This window comes from Cucurbita maxima, unplaced genomic scaffold (assembly GCF_002738345.1).
Source record: "Cucurbita maxima cultivar Rimu unplaced genomic scaffold, Cmax_1.0 Cma_Scf00049, whole genome shotgun sequence".
Classification (NCBI taxonomy): Eukaryota; Viridiplantae; Streptophyta; class Magnoliopsida; order Cucurbitales; family Cucurbitaceae; genus Cucurbita; species Cucurbita maxima.
In genome coordinates this window covers 72,310-95,723 of record NW_019272065.1, presented here as the reverse complement: position 1 = coordinate 95,723, position 23,414 = coordinate 72,310, and the positions used below count along the sequence as shown (strand labels likewise).

Sequence of the window (23,414 nt, the reverse complement as noted above, 5' to 3'; positions counted from 1 at the left end):
TTTTTTTTTTTTTTTTTTTTTTTTTTTTTTTTTTTTTTTTTTTTTTTTTTTTTGATAAAAGATTTCTGGGCAAAGGTTTGTTTTGTAGTTTTTGGCCTTAGAGATTTTTTTTTTTTTAATTTCCTGATGTTCATATACGAGTCTTCTTGTTTGAAGAAATGCTCAACCTCGGTTCCAATTCATTGTGATGAATCGACGCAACACAGGTCAGTAATCGACGCAATCTATATGTTCATTATCCTACAGAGCTATTGTTACATCGTACTATTAATTCCAATGATATCATAATGGTTGAGCTGGCTACAAACAACTTACAGTATGTGTTAAGACCAACAAATTTATTAGCACGGGAAATTCGAATGGTCAAATCGAATCTTCAGTTTATAGCTTGCAATTTGCTATCTTTTCAAAGTAGTGAAAATTGTTGGTTGTATATGTACTAACACACAATTTGAAGTTTTAATCGGCTATCTAATAAGTGAAATTGGCATCTTGGATGTTGTAAATTACATTGTCCATTTTGTTCTCAACAAGATTTGAATTTCTATCTTGGTGAAGTTACATGTGACTGATATTGATGAGATTGAAATGAACTATGTATGCTCGAAACTTAGCTTTAAATCTGTCTATTTATTTTAACCAGATAATCTAGTGGAGAATCTACTTGGAGATTTCGAGTACGAAGTGCAAGCTCCTTATTTATTGTACCGGAATGCTGCTCAAGAAGTTAATGGCATTTGGTTTTACAACCCACGGGAATGCGAGGATGTTGCGAACCTCTTTAGTAGGTATAACCCCTTTGTTCATTGATATCTTGTTAGCCAAATTATTGTTGTCGTCATATAACTAGCTTATGAAATCTGGGTTTAGTGAAGATTTTATCAATTACACCATTTTATTGATCTTTATCTTGTAAATGAAATGAAACTTTCTATAAAATGTTAATTAAGTGGGTGGTGTAGTTATGTGAGATCCCACATCGGTTGGAGAGGGGAACAAAGCATACCTTATAAGGGTATGAAAACCTCTCCCTAACAGATGCGTTTTAAAACTGTGAAGCTGATGGCGATACGTAACGTGCCAAAACAGATAATATTTACTAGCAGTGGGTTTGGGCTGTTACAAGTTACATGAAGTTTTGAGTGAAGCACTCTAACTAAAGGTCGTGTACGGTAATTGTACACTATCCAAACAGATTGCAGAAGTCCCCATATCTACTGTTGAAATCATATATTTTCTTTTTATTCAAATAGAGCAACAAGTGGGATTGTCCAGTGTTTCTCTACAGCATTCTGCCTTCAATATGAAGCCAATAACTGGAGAGACCCTCCAGAAACAAAAACTAGTATCTTTCTGTTAGTGCTACTTCCTTTAGCTAGGTTGCTATTAATGAAAAAGTGGTGAACTGTTTCTTGATTTTTCTTGCAGTTCACACAAATTTGAGATGAGGTAGTATGGAAGGGTTTTCCTTTTGCAATTTCTCTCGTGTATTTAAGCCTCGATAAATTTGTGTCCAGAGGGAAAATGTTCGTTTTTTGCTTATTTGCGTATTAGAGCATTACCTTATAAGCTATGGGGTTCTTGCAAATTTGTATGAGGCTGTTTATTTAATTGATGTTGGGATTTAATATCGTTCCATTGAAGGGTCCCGGACTACATGGTCAAATGCAGTGGTCTCCCTAGTAATGATATTGTTCTTTATTTGGGGGGAAAAAAAGAAAAACGAGGCGTTTTGTGGTTTCCTTGCATACTTTTTTTTTCCTTATACCAAAGTAAGGCCTTTTTTCCCTCATAGTTCCAACCCACACTTTTCATGTTCGGCTTGGGCACGGAGTCCCTTCTTCACCTTTTCGTATGAATTTTCTCATATTAAAACATGATACCCCTCATTGTACTGTCAAGAAATTTCTCGTAGATATTTCATGGGTTTCTTACATATCATGAGGCATACTCGTGCCTTTTATTTTGCAGGATACTTAATGCATTCTCGAAGGTTCCTTTAAAGTCCAAAGTTTCGTCAAGCAAGGGGTAAATATATTTTATTGTAATAATTTCAAGCAAATTTTGTATGGCCTTGAAACATTTTAGTTTCTATGCTTGCATAGTAATTTCCTTTTGGAAATATTGATGTATATTCTTGTTATATGAGTTACTGTATCTTGCTTAACTGAAGCCATACCATGGTTCACTTAAAGAACAAAAATGGCCGCATCATATTACCTGCCTATTTGTTTGTATTATTGAGAAGCGTTATTTTTCGAAGTTAAAAACCAATTCTTCGTTAAGATAAATGAACGAATGCAAGAGGGTGATAAAAAAAGAAAGAGAGTCCAATGCAAAATGATCCTATAAAGCTAAATAATTAAACAAATTATCTACCTTTCTATAACTGTCTTTTCATTTATATTTCTACTCAGTGATTTCGAGGAGCTCGAGGCAGTGCCAACTATGTCAATTATTGAAGGTCCGCTGGAGCCCTCAGCACCACCCTCTACTGCCACCGATGCCCACGAAGATCCTTCCTTTGTGAACTTCTTTAGTGTTAGTGCTCTTTGTCCCTTTTCTCTTCTCCCTTCCTTTTATTCTTTTGGTTACATTTTTTGTGGGAATGCTTATAGCTTCATTTTCATGAACTCAATATGTTATCTTCATATTATGGAACTTGGGCTACTGTAAGCATTTTCTTATTCAACCTTGTTTGTTAGAATTGTAGAAAGGGAACATTTTGTGAAGCTGAAACTAACGCTCATTCTTAGTTAATAAAAATCTTCCGACCATGAAACAAAACTTTCCTATTATTTGGCGTCGGTCTGCTGTCGCTTCAATAACTGAACCTCAGGGTAAAATGGTTGGGAATGTGACAAATAAGTTTGCTCATGAGAGATGATTTTCATCTGCCAGATTTAAAAATATATCAGCTCATATATAATTCAAATGCATGGATAAACTTAATAATTATAATCCTATTGTTTCTTCTTGTTTTACTTTTAAACTTCTTGTTAAATATTTATGTCTCCCTTAGTGCCTTTCTTGTTCTTTCTTCCATTGCTCAGTAAAAATTGTATCTCATTCCGTACATCTTCCCCGAACCAAGAAAAACTGGGCAAAAAATGTATGTATAACAACATTTATCGAAATGGAATCCTTTTTTGCCTTGTGCTGAAGAACTATGTTTGGAAGATTCCCATTTTCTTACGAACCAATGACGTCTTCGTTGGTATGATATCTACAAAATCGAGCATTTATGTATATATGCCATTTCATTCTACTGAGATTTCCTTTCTGCTCATTGTGTTTTATTTTATGTTCAATGCCATTCTGGTGACCTTGATGGTATTTCTTCAGGCGGCTATGAACATTGGAAGCAATGCTCCAAATATACCGGATTCGAGGCAGCCATATCATGCTTCTGCTATTAACCCTCCATCTTTGCTTGCTCCTAATATTGTATCAGCTCCTGCACTGACTCCACAGCCATCTTTTCCCATTGCAGCTTCGACTTCGCTAACCCCTCCTTACGGACCACCTGACCCAAACAATAGCGCTAATCAGGTCACTAATCTTGTGAAGCCCTCTTCTTTCTTTCCTCCTCCATCCTTTTCTTCTGCACCAATGAGGCCCTCTTTGCCCTCACCCATGACAATGCCTACACTTCATCCTCCACTTAATATACAAAGCCCATATGGTACCCCAATGCTCCAGCCATTTCCACCACCTAATCCACCGCCTTCGCTTACACCAAGTTCTGCTCCTGCTCTCAATGATGCGCCTCTTATTAGCCGGGACAAAGTTCGTGATGCACTTCTGATGCTTGTTCAGGTATCTCTCTCACTATTCTTCTGCAATATTATGACCTGTAGTTTCGGTTCAGCGTTAAGAATGTTGTGCCTCGTATGGTTTATTGGTAAGCTACCTATGCTAGAGACAGAGTTCCAGCCCATTTAAGCATATTGAGAGTCTAGGAGCCTCCCATCAAGCCAAGCTCACCCAAAAATAAAATTATCAACGATCCTTCTTTGTCTCCTCCTTCCCGTATTCATGTCGATTGCCTCGTAACAATTCCTCCTCGCAACTCTGGTCAATTTTGACCAACTCACTAACCAATAATGTAACGATTCAATCTCATCGCTAGCAGATATTGTCCTCTTTGGACTTTTTTTTTCGAACTTCCTTTAAAGGTTTTTGAAACGTGTCTGCTAAGGAGAGGTTTTCACACCCTTATAAAGAATGTTTCGTTCTCCTCCCCAACGGATGTGGGATCTCAATGATACCCTCAGCAATAGCCCTATCATAAATAACTACAATTGCATTGCAAATTGAAACTGATTATGTTCTCATTGATCATGGCTCCTCTGGGCTTCACTTCTTGCATTTGACTCTGTTTTCTTATTCAGTTCAATTACAAATTACTCTAGTTTTTGAATTCTGAGGCAGTGGCTGACCTGTGGAATTATTCTTGTGTTAGGACGATCAATTTATCGATAAGTTTTACCAAGCGTTGCTGAAGATGCATCATTCTTGAGTATATCTTCAAAGGGCAGAGAGGTGGGTTTGTTTGGGCATGATAGATATGTGTGAATTAGACGTGTACATAACTCACTTTGAATTATGCCTAAAATTAGTGATTCCAGTGTAGAGTCGTCTGTTCAGTGTAAAATTATAAAGAGTTTCCATGTTCTTTAAGCTCTTTTATTTGATTTGATTGAGGCATTGCTATCAAAGCTCTTTCAGTTTGGTACTTTTTAACCACTCCCTTCTAAATTTGGTTCAGCCTTGGGAACTCCTGCTTCCTTGTTTACAGGTTTTCACTTTCTGTTTTGGCCATTTGCTTGCCTTGGATTGTAAAATTATAATTTCAGGTTACACAACAAATATTTGTTTTTGGTTAACGTAAAAAAGCCTTCATATTTGTTCTTTAAATTTTGGTTTTAAAACTTTTAATTCCGACCCTGGTTGGCCTTTCATCCATAGCCACAAGTCATCTTTATATTTTGCCACATTCGTGGGGTTCGGTCATTCAAGGCCTGTTAGAGCTCCCTTCAACCTGCTCATGGCTAGATTGATCGATTTCAAGTCAAATAGGAAGAACTTGAGGATTTCACCTCTAGAAAGTGCCTACACCTAATAACTTAACTTGTTCCTATTCTTTCCTTGACCCATCACGCATAAGGTACTCTCAAGTAAAGGTTGGCTGCTTTTCTGAAGTCATTATTTTCCACGGGGCGAGAGGTGCACCTACCCACGGGTGTTTAGTAGACTCCAAATAGTACAAATTTTATTTTAATATTTGTCGCCAATTTCTAGCGCTCATTAGTAAAAACATGATGAGAGGGGTTAATTTTTACTTGATAAATATTTAAAGCCACCAATAGTCTAAGGTTGGAGAAATATATTTAGGATTTTGGAAAAAATGAATTTGGCAATAATAATAATAGTAATAATATTTATTTTTACATAAACTAATAAAAGTTGGAGAATTAAAATGGATTTAAGAGAGTAATTGAATAAATAATTAAATCAATTGGACATGTTAAGAAAAAAAATTATTTTCAGTAAGGTCTTAGAACATCGATGGCGTTTAAAAATGTGTTAATTTATTGGAAGAATATTCAATTTTTAATAAAGTTTAAGTTATTAAATTTTTATTTTTCTTTACTAAAATGGTAATTTCACTAATTTATTATTATTTTTTAAGAGATATTTTATTTTATTTTTTTAAAGAAATGAATTTATCGCGGGACCAAAATCTGCTGGCGTTGGGTGGCTTGGCGCGCCGGTGAGCCAATGTGGCTGTGGATAACGGATAAGGCTTGGTTGGTTCAATATTACTGTGCAGAAGATGAACACTATTTCTTCCTAAACAAGCCTCGTTCCTTTCCATTCCATTTCATCACACAGTTTTCTTCTTCCTATACTTCTGATTTTCCATTTCCATGTTTCTGGAGGAGCTTAACTGCAATATCTTGAGCCGTGTTTCATTCGTTGTATATGCCAATTGAATTTCAGGGAACTAGCTTCCTTCCGTCAAGGTACTATGATGATATGATTGTTTGATTCCTTTGTGCGTGCGTGCGTGCGTGTGTGGGTTCTTATATTTCTAAATCTTTTGGATTTGTAATTTATCTAGATTAGGGTTTGTGCCATGGTTATCGTTCTAGATTTTTTCGCGTTGCTATGTTTGACTGTTGGGCTAATTGAGTACGCGTAAGTGGAAACTTGACGTTCTTTGGAAATTTACTTGTCTCGCACACATCTTGACATTACTTTTGCTATTAGAATGGTAGGTTTGTTTATGCATGCCCCAAAATCGACTCACTTTGAAGCTGTCCATAAAATTTTAAGATACTTGAAAGGCCTTTAAGAAATGATATACTGTTTATGAAACATGACCATGTGCATGTTGAGGTTTATACTGATGTTGATCGGGCAAGCAAAACCATAGATAGAAGATCTACGTCTTGTTACTGTTCCTTTGTTGAAGGGAATCTAGTTACTCAACGAAGAAAAAGCTAAGTGTATTGGCTAGAAGTAGTGCTGAAGCTAAGTTTAGGGCATTTACCAATGGTATTTGAGAAGGTATATGGATAAGGAAACCATTGGAAGAATTGAAATTCTCTTAGAAGGTGCCCATGTGTTTTTATTGTAACTAACAACAAGGCACTGATTTCCATTTCTCACCGTCGAATCCTTCGTGATAGGACAAAACATATTGAGGTTGATAAACATTTTACACGGAGAAGATTGGTGGAGGAGTAATATACATTCCCTTCCTCTTTCACTGATTTCCATTTCGAGAAGTCGGGTGAGTAGTTTTGGGAGGTGGGTAGGTTTAATGCTTTTTTGTGAGCGTTGGTCACTAGGTCGTTTTATAATTATGGTCTTGGTCTTGTTCTTTTGGATTTGAGTCCTTGTTTGTAGTTAGAGAGAGGATGAATTTGAGTGACCAGTTTTCTTTAAAAGAATGAGCAGGAGCCTCATTTTCCAACTTCCTAAATGCAAAATCTTGCTTCCTCTTGGTTCCTCGATAAAACTTGCTGGAAAGTTCTTTTTGCCTTTAGCAGAAAGAGGAATTATATTCCATATTGAGGAAATGGGCCAGATTAGAAGAGGTCAGAGAGAGACTGGGGCGAAGGAGTGGATAAAACGTTTGCGACAAGAGTTTTGTTCTTTTTGTTAATCGAGAAAAGACTGAGTCTTCCTTTTCTGCAGTAAGGTTTATGCAAAAATCCACTCCTCCATCTTCTGCAAAGGGGCCCATGGAAGTACATAAAGAAACATCAAAACTTCATCACCAACCGAATTCGCCATAGGGTGGGTGATGGAGGGAAGCACATCTTTCTAAACCGGCCCATGGATTGAAGATGTCACGCTAGTCCTGCAGTATCTACTTTTATATAGGTTCCCTTATAGCAAAAAAGTCATGATAAAAGAAACGTGAATGTTGTCAACAAATTCTAGGACCTGAAGCTAGGTAGGAACTTAAACTTAAAGGATAATGAAGCAACAGAATAGGCAAAAGTAAGTCTTGACCTTGCCCCTGTGGCATTGTCAAATGAAGCAAACTCATTAACTTGGCTCCCCTCGCTGACGGGGTCTTCTCTATAAAATCCTTTTGATGGACATAGGGGAAAAAATAGAAGCAATAAATCCCACAACTAGCAAAGATAATTTGGAAAGGACATCACCCTAAAAAGATGAAGTTCTTCATTTGGGAAATAGCACAAAAAGCCATTATCACAAATGAAAATCTTCATAAAGATTGTCCTACATGACCACCGTGTCTTCAAAAAGCCATTAACGAATCACAAAGCCACTTATTTATGCAATAGACATACGCTCAGAAATTTTGGACAACGATTCTTAATATATTCGGATAGCATCTCATATTTCCTTGGGAGGTAAAAAGGATCGTTTGAATATGGCCTTAACGTTCCACCCTTCAAGAATGCAAAAGTCCTACAATGGAAAAATCTCATCATAGCTTTCTTTTGAAACCCGTGGAAAGAAAGAAATCAAAGAATATTTGCAGAAAAGACACAAATTTATACAAAACTCTTCGACAATGTTGTTTACCAAGGTATATCCTAGTGTAAAGTGTCTAATATTTTTACTTCCTATAGTTATACCTCCCTCATTGTTAATATTGGAATGTCTTGTACATCATGGATATTGTATCCTTTGTAAATTTCAATGATCAATTGAAATTGTAAAAAAGATGTGAGGAAGAAGCTGAGTTCTAAACATGAGATTAGTTATTTTTCTTTGGACGTACATAGCATTACTTTCTGAATCCTTTGGACAATAGATTAGCATAAAAAAGTTCATTCCACGTATCTGGTACTCCAGGCAGACACCAGTGACTACAATCTTGCGGAGCTTCATCAGATGTGCCGTTCTCACGATTCTTTGAAGGGTGGCCATCATTCCTGAATTCTGTCAAATATGTAATATTCAAGAACTGAACTTTATGTTTTACATAATTCATTTGTTTGATTACATCTGAAATGAAAATATTGTTTTCTGGTTCATCTTGCAGCTTTTTGTAGTCTCTTTCTGGCTCCTTATCAGTGTCACAGTTACCCCCTTCACTCCATGTCCCACCCCTGCAAGTTTATGTCAAAAGCTTGTTTCACAAAGCCACTAACCATTGTTAATTTCTGATAAACAACAGATTTCATGACAGTATAATTTACCTGTAATGAACAGGAGAATAGCTGCGAAAGAAAACATGAGTTCTGTTTAGATCCAAGTTTTCCTCTACCCATCGCTTCCATGTTTGCAGTGACCTCCGAAATGCTTCCATTACATCCATACTCATGTTTAATTTCCCACCTTCTTGGAAATAGTAACCCCTGAAACAAAAATGGATGTCTTCTATAGTATTTTTTTCCCATTGATGGATAGAAATGAAGGTCTATGTGTCCTTGATTGATCTCAAAAGCAGTAATCTGATCAACTGTTTACTTCTAGATTAGAAACCTCTAATATCATATTGATATGGTCTTGACACTTGTATTACTCACTGAAATGATTCTATTTCTTCCTTTTTTCCTAGAAATGTTGTCTTAGTCAAGCTCATTGAAGGCTAACTTAGAAAAATACTCTTGTGAAGTAAAACTTATTAAAATGTTCAACAAAAAGTTGATGTGGCGTTGACTTGGAGTGACGTAGCAGTTTCTTAGATCCTGTCTTGATTAAGTCAAGAAGAAAGACATTTGGCCACATCGCTTTTCTGTTCAACATCCTAATAAAATTTTCTTCCAAAGTGTAGTTTTGAAACATTTACGAACATTTCTGGGATTTTTTTCTAATTTAGCTTTTTATTTTTGAAATTTGGGTCAAAAGTAGGTTGAGAAGATTGAAGCCATACATTTTAACAGTCTTGAACTCATTCCACCAATGGCCATCATTGAAAATTAAGATATCTGCACCAACCCACTTCTGGGAAAACCAATGCATCTCATCAACTCGAATGGCAGCGTTAACTTCACTGGATGAGTTCGGAGGAGGTCGGCCGATGATCACCAGAAAAGGAACTCTGTAGTATTCAACTGTAAGATTGTATTCTTGGAATCGCATTTTGAGAAACCCCTTGTGCTTGTTTATTGGCTTCCCATTTTCTTCATATATCGTTGAAAGGTTTGAAACTGCAGGTGTTAGCATGCATAGCAGTGACTCCCATTGGTTTCTTCCAATGGAATCGCCAACGAACACAATCCTCCCGTTTCGAGTTCTCTCCAGCAGCTCACTTGCATTAAATCTAAGGTTGGAACAAAAAAACGGATATGAATTTGAGTTCAAATCACGATAGTCAACCATATCAGATACAGGTAGTGGACATGAACTTATTGCATAAACAATTTTTTTATTAAAATGATAGTCAAACCATCTAGAATGTTAATATATTATAGATTAAGATGGTTTGTTTGAGCAATGTTCAATAATTGACATTATTTATAAGCCAAATTCAACCTTCACAGTCATGCTAAAATAATAATAATGCTAATCCAGATGGGCTATTAAGGATGTAATGGTTTAAAACTTAGTGGTGCACTTGTAAGTGTTGTTAAACTATTTTTTAAACAAAATTTCTTTGCAATGATTTGAATCTTAATCTGAGTCGTCTTTCCCTTCAGGATCTTTATTAGCACACCGATTAGTGTTTTGACTTTGATACTATTTGTCTTCGTGCATACTGCTCTGTGTGACATTGATACCATTTATCCTTATTAGCACACCATTTGGTGTTTGACTTTGGTACTGTTTATAACCGCTCAAGTTCATTACTAATTTTTTATTTCGATTGTTTTGGAATTTTTTTTCATAAAATAAAATCTAGATTTTCCATATGTTGATCCAATTCTTTGGGAAGATCCAACAAGATTACCGTTTTTGGTTCCTCAACATCAAATTTCATATTTTCCAAACCAGGATTATACTAAAAGTCTAAAATTTCTTTCTGTATGTAAAAAATGAAAAACTCAAGCTCCCAAATAACTTCAAGACCAGTAGCCTATAGCCATGTTCATACCTGGGAATATCACAGCCATCCGGTTGCCACCGCCACTTCCGGTAACCTTCATCTTTCCGGCCATTCTGAGTACACCGGAATCCTGGATCAACAAAGGGGCAATTCTCAGTATAGGAGTGGAATGGATAACTTTCATCCCAAACCCATTTCCCATTGGAGTAATCACAAGCTCTCGGCAACGGAGACGTCGTCGTCGACGAAAAACTCGGGCCGTTTCTGGGAAAGATTTGCAACAAGAACTGATGCAAACGTAAGAGATCATAATACTGGTGATTGAACGGAGTGGCGGAGAAGTTGAAGATGAAAAGAGCAGAAACAGAGAGGAGAAGAAAAGACAGAGCAAAACAGAGTGTTCTGTTAATGGGGAAAGCAAGAAGAATTATGGGTCTTTGTGAAAAGGGTTGTTGCTCCGTTTGGATATCCATCGAAAGAGGAAGAACAAAGGAATTTATATTTTTGAAAGAAATCAAACAATTGGGAGTTAGGAATGCATGGCCAGTCTTTATAGGGGGGTGAACCAGTTGACTTTTTCCCCACAGAAAATGGAAACAATTTTAATCCACATAATTTCCTTCCATCAAAATCAAAACCACTTTGTTCATGAAAATGAAATCAAATATTACCTTACCATATTCATCATTATTCAATATTGTTCATGGAAATTCATCTGTAGTTTGCAGATTTTGATAGAGAAATGGTGAAGAAAACAAGCAAGTAAGATGGTCGTATGCTTTGAAAGTGACCTTCAAACTGATGTACTATTATAGTCCTTAACTTTTTATATTTGGACTTTTTTTGGATTGACGAAGATATCTATAATTGGATTACTTCACAATTTGGCAATTCAAATAGATATCAAATAAGTATAGGTTAATTGGTTAAGCTAGGATTACTTCACAATTTGACAATTCAAATAGATATCAAATGAGTATAGGTTAATTGGTTAAGCTATACATTACTTTCACGATTCGGATATCAAATCGAGCATAGGTTAATTAGTTAAGTTATATATTGTAAATCACTACGGGTTGAACTTTGAAAGAAAAAGGGATATTATGTTAGTGATTCTCTTCCCGAGGGGAGAAATTAGTTTGAAGCAATCTTAAAAGAGTAAATCCATCGTCATAGTAAAGTCTAAATAAAAGGTTAAAAGACTGTTGGTCGAAATTTTAGGGAAATAGTTTTTAGGATCATTACGAGATTAAATTGAAATAGATTTAATTCAAGTAAATTAGATTTAATAAAATTATATAAAGATAATTATATTTTTAAAATTTTGGATGAGATATTTTTAATTTAAATCTGGAATAATTTAATCGTCTATATTTATCTCTTAAACATTTCAAATTTGAATTGTTTTTTAAAAATTGAAAATCTGAATTCAAAATTAAAAGATTTTGTAAAGAGTTCAAAGATTCAATTATATTCAAATTAAAACTTCAAGTACATGAATAAAACTTTTAATTTCTATTCTCTGGTCTCATAAAAAAAAATTATTTTTAAATTACTGATGGCTATTGGGAGATTAAAAAAACTCTTGTATTTTTGGAATTTATTAGTTGTTATGATTGAGATACTAATTGTAACGGTCATCGATGAAAACGATTTTGTGAAAAAGATTACCTACAGGACGTGTGAATAATTATCCACTAAGCTCCTTTGAATTCGTTTGATTAGTCATATAATCATTTGCACATCTAATCCTATAATTTTTAATACTCATCTTTTTATAAATACCTTTTTTTTTTAATGATTTTCAAACAAGACCGTGACACAGAGGTAAAGAAACAATTCGAGAATTTAATGATTTCCCTTATAGAACATAGTTATAAGTGGTTCAACTACTTAACATGTCTTTTAAACTTTTCTTAAAAGGTATCGGTCTATAATTCTATAATTTTGAACTATTAATGATCTCGACTAGAGTATAAAAAGTTGGGTCATTACAACTATCAGAATTTTTACCAAAATCCATCAGAATCAACTAAATATAACCTGAAGATAACCTATAGTTATGTTGTAGTGCCCAGAAATTCATTATGTCTAAGCGCTCTGAAACTTCAGTACCAACCTCTATACTTTTGTTCCTTTCATTCCATCATCAAAGATCATACCTGTGTTCTCCGAGTTTGAGCAATCTTTATTGACCTGAAAAAATTAATACAACCAAAAGAAGCCAAATGAAAAGAGACAAAATTTCAAAAAATGCATACGATCTTAACTAGAAACATGTTTCATCCCAGTTGAAGTTTCGTGTGTTCAGTCTTTTCTACTTCTTAAATATTCTCGTTTGATCTATACAAACAGAAGGCTCACTTAATCACTAATTGTAACCGCCCAAGCCCACCGCTAGTAGATATTGTCCTCTTTGGGCATTCCCTTCAAGGGCTTTCCCTCAAGGTTTTAGAACGCGTCTACTAGGAAGAGGTTTTCACTCCCTTATAAGGAATGCTTCGTTCCCCTCTCCAACCGATGTGGGATCTCACAATCCACCCCCCTTGAGGACAAGCGTCCTCGCTGGCACACTACCCGTTGTCTGGCTCTGATACCATTTGTAACAATCCAAGTCCACCACTAGTAGATATTGTCCTCTTTGGGCATTCCCTTCAAGGGCCTCCCCTCAAGGTTTTAAAACACATCTACTAGGGAGAGGTTTCACACCCTTATAAAGAATGCTTCGTTCCCCTCTCCAACCGATACGAGATCTCACTAATGAACTCTACCTACTTTCTAACCTGTCATTCTCTACTTAGGTTAGATAACATATTAGCAGAAACAAGCAAACCTCCCTTTCATTCAAAAACAAGCAGAGGAAGGTTACTGAAACATTATCACGTATCTGAGTAAACTTGTTCTATTTGTATTTGTCATGTGATCACGTTCACTTACGAATCACAAAATTTTGAAGGTGTAGAAAAAGAAATTCAAATTGAAAGCTATAGAGGAAGAAATTGACAACAGTGAAAGAAATAAAATATAAGAGCTTCAATATCTACTTCAAGAAAAGATGCAATTGGCTTAAAATGGATTTACAAGACTATATACAAAGAACCAATTTTATTCAGAAGCTTAATGCTCCATTAGTTGAAAAGGACTAATCTCAACAACCTGGTGTAGATCTTAATGAGACAGATTGCAAGAACTGTACTCGTCTTGGTAGTTTAATTGCGATGAAATTTGTTTCAACTTGGTGGCCTGGCTTGATTCCTTAAATGGCGAAATGGAAGAGATGAAAGTGGAGCTAACACAAGGATATATAGTGAAAGGAAAGAAAGGTATTACTTATCGCCTCAATAATACCTATGAGCTATGGAGTCCGTACCCATCGATGGAATAAGAGCCAGGGGATCAAAGTCACTCCACGATTTCATGCTTCCGTTCTTAAAGGAGGGAGGGAATCAGAGGATCTTAGGTTTACGAAATTGGATTCCTACGGAAGTGAGGTCTTTCAAATTCATCGTCGAACATACAGTATAATTGGTTCCGAATTAGTGAGGTCACGTCCTTTAACAATTAAATCTAAACGCCACAATTCGAGAACAGAGAAGTGCTTTCAGTCGCTGTTCGAGAACAAGGACTTCAAAGACAGCATGGAAAACGGAGACAAACTCGAAAAACCATCCGATTCGTAGAGAATAAAGAAAAAAACTCAAAAGATAAAGGCATTCCAATCCTTCTACAAACTATTCAAATTGCCAAAGAATCAGGAACGACCTAACATTAAATCTCACCTAATGAGGAGTTAATTTCTGATGTAATCCACAAGAATATCGAGGTTCGACTACAAAATTGAACATAAATACAAGAGATTAGGTTGAACGCTCACCGGAAGAAATCGATCGAGTTTAATCGTGGTGACGCCTTCTCAGCCGCTCCCTGACAAAATCGCTACGAGCTTTAGTTCGAGCTTGCTGAGGGCCGACATTGACGTAAGAGAGGTAAGCTCCGACGGCGAAGAAGGAGAAACCGGCGACGAAGTAGCAGGCGCTAGTTCCTAGCTGTCCGCGCGGGAGAGGGTTTAGCCACAGTCCCATTTCCCTCTAATACTGCGCTCTACAGAGTTTATGACTAAATTTATAATTTAATTATTAAAATATAATTTTATTTTGCTTTCTATATTTTTAACAAAATTTTAAAATTATATATTTTTGTAGGAAGATTTTCGACGTTCACTAGCCAATGCGGCCATGCCGCCATGTATTCGCCGATTCTCTTGCTTCAGCATTGCTACAATCCACAGCCACACCAGCAAGCCGAAGTCCAATGCTTCTCTTTTCCCGATTTCCGACCTCCTCAAGCTCTGCAAGACCCCCATCGACCTCCAGCAACTCCATGCTCGTCTCGTCCAGAAAGGGCTTGAGCAAGATCATTTCCTTGTGACCCAATTCGTTTCAACTTCCAACTCAATTGCCAACGTTTCATATTCTACATCCGTCTTCGATCGTGTTCTATCGCCTTCTACCTTCCTTTGGAATACTCTTGTTCGTGGCTACTGTGAGAAGTTGCAATTTGTAGATACTATTTCGTTATTTGTGCGTATGAAGAGGGAGGAGGGCGTTCCTGATCGGTATACATTTCCTTCGCTTCTAAAGGCTTGTGCAAGTGAGGGAAAGGTGAGGGAAGGTATGGCCCTTCATGGATCCATTTTGAGATGTGGCGTTGATGAGGATTTATATGTTACGACGAGTTTGGTGAATTTGTATGGGAAGGGTGGGTTAATCGAGTGTGCACGTAAGGTGTTTGATAGAATGTCAGAGAAGAATGTGGTTTCTTGGACAGCTATGATTGTTGGGTATTCGAGTACTGGGAATTTGGTGGAGGCGAAGAGGCTTTTTGACTCGATGCCGGAGAGAAATGTGGCGTCGTGGAATGCAACTATTGGTGGGTACATGAAAATGGGTGATTTAAAGAGTGCTGAGAAGGTGTTCGATGAAATGCCAGAGAAGAATGTTGTGTCTTTCACAACAATGATCGATGGGTATGCAAAAGCGGGCGACATGGTTTCTGCCAGGAATTTATTTCAAAAGGCACCTGGAAGGGATATTGTCGCATGGTCGGCTTTGATATCTGGATATGCACAAAATGGTCAGCCAAATGAGGCAGTCAAGACTTTTCTTGAAATGGGTTCTAGGAATGTGAAACCTGATGAGTTTGTATTGGTTAGCTTAATGTCAGCTTGTTCCCAAGTGGGCAATTTGGATTTGGCCAAATGGGCTGATTCATATGCTTGCAAGTGTTTAGTTGATCTTCGTGGGGCTCACGTTAGGGCTGCTCTAATCGATATGAATGCTAAGTGTGGGAACATGGAGCGAGCCATGGATCTGTTTGAAGAAATGCCTAAAAGGGATCTGATTTCTTATTGTTCTGTAATGCAAGGGTTGTCAATCCACGGGCGTGGAGATCAGGCTGTGTCACTCTTCGAGAGGATGCTTGGTGAAGCTCTAACTCCCGATGAAGTAGCCTTCACAGTCATCTTAACAGCTTGTAGCCGTGCTGGACTTGTGGATGAAGGTTGGCATTACTTTGAAATCATGATGAGTAAATACTCCATGGTTCCCTCTCCTGATCACTATGCATGTATTGTTGATCTTCTTAGTCGATCTGGGCGACTAAAAGCAGCTTATGAGCTCATTAAATCCGTGCCTGCTCAATCTCATGCTGGTGCATGGGGTGCACTGCTTGGCGCCTGCAAATTATATTCCAATTCCGAGCTTGCAGAAGTGGTAGCATCTCGACTAATTGAGCTTGAGCCTCAAAATGCTGCTAATTATGTGCTATTATCCAATATCTATGCTGCAGCTGAAAGGTGGTTGGATGTGTCTGTTGTAAGAAATCAAATGAGTGAAAGAGGGATCAGAAAAATACCCGGTTGCAGCTGGATTTAATCGAACACATTGTTTATACGTTGTCTGCAATTTAAACTGCACCAGCATTGATCTAACTCGCATCTTCATTTATTAGACTATCAATATCATTGCTATAATGGAATTCAGCATGGGTAAAAAGGTTAACTCAGCTTATTGTTTTCCCCACACATTGGTTTAATTGGTGAAATATTCATTTTTGCAGAAATGTTTCGGTCGTATGTGGTGAAATATGCTACCGGTAAGACGAGATTGTCGTTAATGTTTTAAAGCATGTTGTACTGTTCTAGAAAGAATGACCAAATAAGAGCTCCTTAAACTTTCAGTAGTAATGAAGTGTAATTCTCTTTATTTTGGAAAAATATGTGCATACTAACTATGGCATGTTTTGTTCCTCACATAGTATTTTACTTACAGAACTGAAATTGAAGTTAATCACTGACAACACAGTTGTGTTCCAAGTAAGACATAGCCACAGCAGCATGAAGAGCTGCTCCAATTGGAAGGGCCTCCTCATCAAGGACAAAGTGCGGTGAGTACATTGGCCGGTTTGATCTCAGAGTATCATTCCTTATCCCAATCCCATATATGGTAGCTGCAATCTTCTGTGACAAGAAGCCAAAGTCTTCTGCTCCCATGGTCCATGGAAGGAGTTGCACATCGGATTCTCCAAGTAAGCTATTTCCTACCCTATTTGCATGCTCAAACAATGCCACATTGTTAACCATTACTGGTGTATCCTCCATAAACTCCACTGAAGCATAACATTGGTGCACTACTGCTTGCGTGTTGATGACCTGTTGAGAAGGAATTAGTTTTTTCCAGCTTCAAAAGTAATATAGGAATTTGTTTAAGTTCATCAACTGTAATGCATGTTATACCTCTCTGATCCTTTCCTTGAGGTAAGAGAGACCCTTAGGAGATAAGTGACACAATCGCACTTTTGAAGGCAGTGGACTAGCGATTGTGCGGCACTCACTTTTCAACGACAAGTGAGCTAAGCCAATTTGTTCTTGCGTTGCCTACGGCCAAGCGACGTATGATCGAGCCTCTAGCCTCGATTTTAAAAGAAGATTTTAGAAAACGAGGGTAGAGAGAGATTTTTGAAAGAGACGTTATATAAGTAAGCAAGAGAGAGATAACAACGGCTTAGCATATATAACCTTGGGTAGGGAGAAGTTGACAACTAGTCATATCCCCCTATAGTACATTCTGAGGCATTTCATGTCTGGCAGGCCTAGACATGATATTTTTGAGGCGTCATACGCCCTAGAACTACAAAAGTAAAAACACTAGAATGAAAAGACATGACAAGGGTTTGGCTTGTCATGGGCATGCGGCCATGGGCAACACGCCCTGGACGGGCATGACCGTGACAATAAGCTCCTAAAAGTTCCTCCAACTTTCACGGTTTCGGGAACGACATTATCTGCTTGCCCTCCATCAACAAATGCAACAGTCACCACCTACATTGCTGAGTATTAGTTAACTACGACCATGTTTGCAAGTTTCCTAGCTATGCATGACCTTTAAGTGTTGAATCTTGATGAGTAGTTAATCATGTTATTCTGTTTTTATGATCCTAACAAACGGAGAAGATTAGGGACTTCGTTTAGAGGGCGCAAAACTTACTCCGGCCTCAAGAGGATCTGTCTCACGAGATACAATTTGTTGAAGAGCTTGAATTATAAAAGCTGCTGCCAGAACTGGGTCCTTCGTCTTATGTGGGGCTGCAGCATGGCCACCCTTTCCTCGTATCAAGGCCGAAAAGTGTCCTGCTCCCGCACATACTGGACCCGGCCTCGAGGCTATGACACCGGTTGGTAAGGTGGGCAAGACGTGCAATGCAAAGATTCCATCTATATCGTCAAGGGCATCTTCTTGTAGCAATTGATAAGCTCCATTACACTCTTCTCCTGGCTGGAAAACTAACTTCACAGTTCCCTTCAAATAACAACATATACAAACAATCCTGATCAGTCCCCTCCCCAGGTAACAGAATTGCACAAACAGGATTTACAATTCTAAGTATGAAAGTTGTTACCTTCAGTTTCTCTATTTTTCTCTGTAATAACCTTGCTGCTCCTAATAGCATAGCAACATGTGAATCATGGCCATGGGAATGCATTTTACCTTCTACCTTGCTTTTGAATTCCCATTCTACCAGTTCCTTCAAAATTATATTAGAAGAAGAGAACTGTTCATCAATTTGCACTCCGTGGCATGATGAACTATTGATAACAACAATTTGCAAGGTTGAATTTTAATTTTGCAGAAAGTAAATACCCATGGATTATGTAACCGCCTAAGCCCACCGCTAGCATATATAGTCCTCTTTGGGCTTTTCCTTTCGGGTTTCCCCTCAAGGCTTTTAAAACGCCTCTGTTAGGGAGAGATTTCCACACTCCTATAAAGAATGTTTCGTTCTCCTCTCCAACTCTCCAACCAACGTGGGATCTCACATATTATCAAACCTTAGAGCAAGGATAGAAAGCAATAAGGTTAGTTGAAGCAGTTTCTTGATATGGTATGGATATGTATGAAGTCATCTCAGTTTTAGTAGCAAAATATAAAGCTTTTTAGAATCAATGTCTTTTGCTTGCTTTACATTTTCCTAAGTTACTTTTGACAAATTACTTTCTTCCATTGTATTTGATCTGTATGCCATTTTCCGGTTTCATCTTTGTTTATACTACATTTGATTCATTTTCTACTACAGCCACTCAAATTATTATGGATGAAATATAGTCTTCTTTTAGTCTTTGAAACTTGATTAAGGCTTCAAAATGTTCTCAAACATAACCACCTTGTTCTATGCCTTGTTTTAGAAACAGCATAGCCAACAACCTCCAGCTCTGGATACTCATGGATGAGGTGATGGAAAGAGATAAAGAAAGAGAGTGAGTACCTGAAGAGGAAGGGCATCCATGTCTGCTCTAAGAGCAAAAACAGGTCTAGAAGAAGAAGAAGAAGAAGAAGAAGAAGAAGAAGAAGAAGAAGAAGAAGAAGAAGAAGAGTAATTTGGAAGTGTCAATTATTAGACCTTATTTAAATCAAGAAACTTAATTTTATCTTTCATTTTTGGGCCGCTAGATTTATACAATTTTTGGGCCTACACAATAAATCAAGAATGAGGACAGCAATATGTGGGCTGGGCCTCACGTGCGATCATTTCACGTTGGGCTTCCATCCTTAATGGGCTTGGGCCTGAATAACATGGCTTTAGGCGATTACAATTTTTCTATAATTGATATAAAATTTTAAAATATATTGTTTTTTACTTTATATATATATATATATATATATATATATATATAGTGGTAAATAAGGAATGTTTTAATAAAAAAAAATTAATAATATAAAAAATAAACATAAATATTTATATCGCCATTGATTATATGACATGAAATAAAAAATTATCTAGTACTTTTATCAGAATTAATATGTAATTTACATTAAAATTAAAAAAAAAAAAAAAAAAAAAAAAACCTACCAAACTTGGTTTTTTAAAAATATATATATTAATTTTTAAAAGTAATTAAAAAATAAATTTATTTATGTGTATAAAATATAGAAATGAAAATTAGGGAATTTGTTTTTTATTATTATAATTTTTAAAGAAATTTGGGGCATAAATTTATGGTGAGAAGTTAAATGCAGAGGTTGAAAGCAAAACTGGTAAATAATTGTTCTTTAAAAACAAAATAAAAGAGATCATGAATTTTTAGGGGTAGTTTTCTATTTAATGTTATTAATTATTTTATTGTCATTAATAAATTTATTAAAATAATTTTAAATAATTTAAACCTTAAATTTTACCATCAATCTTACTTGAAATAAATAAAGTTATAAAATAATTATCTTGAAATAAACAATTTTAATAAAGTTATATAAACGATTAATGGTAAATATTTGATAGAGTAAAATAATAAAATAACAAAAGGAATTTTAAACCAACTAATCATAATTAACTAATTAATTTTAGTTAAGATATTGTTAGGAAATTAATTAATCATTAGTTTATTTTAATAAAATTGACAATAATTGTACAAATATTAGGGATCATAAATCATAATAATTCAGGCGAAAAAAAGCGGCTCATTGGCGCTGCCACGCGCGCGCGTTAGTTAATAAACAATAAATTTTGGATATCCCATCAGACTAAAAGCAATTAATTACAAAACAGCCCATCCTTTAATGCTATGATCCATAAATTTTTATGAACTATAAATTATTATGAATAATTTCATCATAACTTTGGAGACAACTATGATACTAATGTTTTTAATAAATGAAATGTATTAAATCATAATTAAATTAGATAAAATAATTTGGATTCGTAATACGTCATGCCTAATATTCGAAATCAAGATTCGTCCATCGAACCTTAAAATATTACTCCACAATGTCGTAAGTAAACTTGTAATAACTCAATCTCACCGCTAGTAAATATTGTCCGCGTTGGTCTGTTACGTATCGTTGTCAGCGTCTATAGAGAAGTTTCCACACCTTTATAAGATGGGCTTTCTTTCTCTCTCCAACCGATGTGAGATCTCACAGTCCACCCACCGTGAGACCCAATATCCTCGTTGGTACACCACCTACTAGGGAGATGTTTCCACTACCTCATAAGGTCTTTATTTCTCTCTCTAAACGATGTGTGATCTCATAATCCATCTCTTTAGGGCCCAATATCCTCGCTGGTACACTGTTTGATGTCTTACTCCGATACCACTAGTAACAGCTCAAACCCACATATAGTAAATATTGTCTGTTTTAGTCCATTACGTATTGTGTCAGTCTCACAATTCTAAAACACGTCTACTAGGGAGAGGTTTCCACACTCTTATAAGAAATGTTTTGTTCCTCTTAAACCAATGTGGGATCTCACAAAACTACCCATGACACAAACGTACGTCATAGTATGAGTGAGCAATACAAGACGACTATCTTAAGTATTATCATTTAGAAATGAATTTCTAAGGATAATATTGGATGGTACGAGTGTGCTGATAGTATACCTTGCCCCTTGAGTTGGAGGTTGGTACATAAAGCCATTGATCGATGCAGAAACAACTCACATAAACATAAGAGAGTTCATGTCTCAATATTACTCAAATGGATAGGACACATGATGGTTACAACATGACGGTATTACCTATTTGGATTTTAAATTTTAAATTAATTTTGATTTAAAAAATTGTCAGAGGAAGTACGGTATAATCCAGTAATATTTCATATTCACTCAGTAACAAACAAAATTTTTTTACTTTTACCCTAGGGGAAATAAATAAATAATTAATTAATTAAAATAATTAAAGAACGAATAAATATTGGTCGGGCATTAAAGTTATGTTTTTTATGTACGCTGGTTTTGAGGGCATGCTTGGTATTGAGATGTTTGGATTTATAAAGCGTAGTAAATTCAATATGCTATTTATTATCATGCACCTCCTTTTTCTAATATTATTTATTATTTATTTATTTTCATGATTAAATATTGTATACTTTATTAATTGGTTTATTGTCGAATTATACCATTTAATTTTTTAAAAAATGTATTATTGTTAACATTTCCGTTGTAATATATAAACGAATTTATTGGTTAAAAATAATAACAAATANATTTTTTTTTTTTTTTTTTTTTTTTTTTTTTTTTTTTTTTTTTTTTTTTTTTTTTTTTTTTTGTAAAAAGAGGGTTATGTTAATTGAATGCATAGTACCGAGTCAAGATTTAGAGGGATTTGGTCGGATTGTGAACAATTTAATGTTCTATACTCGAACTCTCTTATTTTGTGACTTAATTTATTGTTTTTATAGAGTAATTTAGAGAAATATGTCAACCAAATAAGGGTCGAAGCCAACCAGAGGCTAATACTTGGTTGAAGCCGACACGGGTCGGATTCGACTTATGTGAAGACAAATTTAATGATAAAATGAAAGTTATTCCATGCAAAGAGAAAGGATTTTCTCAAAACATAAATTGATTGAGACTGAGTGATGAACGTGTCTCGTTCATATGAGATAAAATTTAATGCATAAATGAAGACCATTCTTCACAAAGGTTTGGAGGTATTAGGTTGTTGCTCGGGTTATGAATCAGATTTCTAAGACAAACTTATTGTCAAGATAATGATCATTCACTGCAAGGAAATTTATGTTTTTAAAAGGTATGAAAGTTAGCGACTATACATAGTCATACCCTACTTATATAAGGTAAAATTTAATGCTCAGGCATGAACATTCATTATAAAAATATATAATTGATCGAAACTCATAACTCCAGCCTCGTGGGTCTCCAACCCTACATACTACTCTAGTTCGTAGATCTAAGTTGGTACTTTACCTTACAATTAACTATTTCCTTTCTTCATTCGATTTTTTTTTCTAAATTTTTTAATATGATTTTTTTGTTTATTACCGTTTAGAATCGTTAAAACATATTAAAATTTTTACTTCCACAATTATAATATTATATAAAAAAAGGAAAAAAAAAAAAAGCAAATTGTTTATAAATTTATTATAATTTATAATATTTATTAATAAACACGAGAAAAGTGTATGAATAATGAAATTAATACTTTTTTTATTTAATTCATTTGAATTTCTTGATGTCTATGTTTGGTCCCTAGATAATAATTAATAGGCGTTGATGATATGGATTAAGTCGGATTTAGATTCAAACCATTTATTTAAACTTTTATTTTTAGTAAAACTAAAACTTTAATATGTAAAAATTAAAATAAACAAATGTAAACATAATGGTATATATATGACAAAGTCTTTTTAACTCTAAAAATAACTTGAAATTAATTATTTAATTAATTGAGTTAGGTTCAAATTGACTATATTTTATTATTATTATTATTTTTTATTTACCACGTGCGAGTAAAAATGCCTTAACTCAAATCAGAAAAGGTTGAAATTATATTGTAATATAGAAATTTAATTTTTAGAAATTAAAATATTATTGGATTTATGATAATATTTTACGTATTTTAATATAAATTACATTTTAA

The 23,414-nt window shown here is 35.4% G+C and overlaps 4 protein-coding genes and 2 long non-coding RNA genes across 8 annotated transcripts in view; 3 read left to right on the top strand and 3 right to left on the bottom strand.

The window, feature by feature from the left end:
* LOC111471227 (mRNA-decapping enzyme-like protein) overlaps positions 1–4,741 on the top strand; it is a 5,835-nt gene extending 1,094 nt beyond the window's left edge. Inside the window, exons 3-8 of the mRNA XM_023116936.1 lie at positions 157–206; positions 644–788; positions 1,972–2,028; positions 2,418–2,541; positions 3,346–3,819; positions 4,466–4,741. Of these exons, the coding sequence (XP_022972704.1) occupies positions 157–206; positions 644–788; positions 1,972–2,028; positions 2,418–2,541; positions 3,346–3,819; positions 4,466–4,522 (907 nt within the window). The 3' untranslated portion in view covers positions 4,523–4,741. The remainder of the gene's footprint in view (positions 1–156; positions 207–643; positions 789–1,971; positions 2,029–2,417; positions 2,542–3,345; positions 3,820–4,465) is intronic.
* Positions 4,742–5,752: 1,011 nt separating this feature from the next.
* On the top strand, positions 5,753–10,566 carry LOC111471267. 3 transcript variants are annotated; one of them, XR_002715173.1, is made up of 5 exons: positions 5,753–6,029; positions 8,347–8,444; positions 9,346–9,553; positions 9,654–9,830; positions 10,487–10,566. It is a non-coding gene; the product is annotated as an uncharacterized LOC111471267 (long non-coding RNA). The 3 variants fall into 3 exon arrangements; XR_002715172.1 differs by lacking the exon at positions 10,487–10,566 and having other exon boundaries at positions 9,349–9,553; positions 9,654–9,975; XR_002715171.1 differs by lacking the exon at positions 10,487–10,566 and having other exon boundaries at positions 9,654–9,975.
* Positions 8,231–11,142, bottom strand: LOC111471266 (protein trichome birefringence-like 9). Its single transcript, XM_023116989.1, has 4 exons — positions 10,532–11,142; positions 9,371–9,760; positions 8,694–8,852; positions 8,231–8,603 (listed from the first exon to the last, which is right to left on the bottom strand). Exons 1-4 carry the CDS (start codon positions 10,954–10,956, stop codon positions 8,279–8,281), a joined length of 1,299 nt encoding a protein of 432 aa, XP_022972757.1. The 5' UTR covers positions 10,957–11,142; the 3' UTR covers positions 8,231–8,278.
* Positions 11,143–12,420: 1,278 nt separating this feature from the next.
* LOC111471185 lies at positions 12,421–14,351 on the bottom strand. Its single transcript, XR_002715163.1, has 2 exons — positions 13,640–14,351; positions 12,421–12,679 (listed from the first exon to the last, which is right to left on the bottom strand). It is a non-coding gene; the product is annotated as an uncharacterized LOC111471185 (long non-coding RNA).
* Positions 14,352–14,608: 257 nt separating this feature from the next.
* On the top strand, positions 14,609–16,472 carry LOC111471183 (putative pentatricopeptide repeat-containing protein At5g37570). The gene has a single exon (XM_023116880.1). It carries the CDS (start codon positions 14,719–14,721, stop codon positions 16,414–16,416), a length of 1,698 nt encoding a protein of 565 aa, XP_022972648.1. The 5' UTR covers positions 14,609–14,718; the 3' UTR covers positions 16,417–16,472.
* A 243-nt stretch (positions 16,473–16,715) lies between these two features.
* LOC111471184 (IAA-amino acid hydrolase ILR1-like) lies at positions 16,716–19,429 on the bottom strand (the record flags this gene model as incomplete). The annotated part of the gene is made up of 6 exons (XM_023116881.1): positions 16,716–17,192; positions 17,277–17,322; positions 17,779–17,861; positions 18,028–18,339; positions 18,440–18,565; positions 19,304–19,429. Coding segments are annotated over 6 exons (1,059 nt in total), but the record flags the coding sequence as incomplete, so codon positions are not given.
* Positions 19,430–23,414: the final 3,985 nt, after the last annotated feature.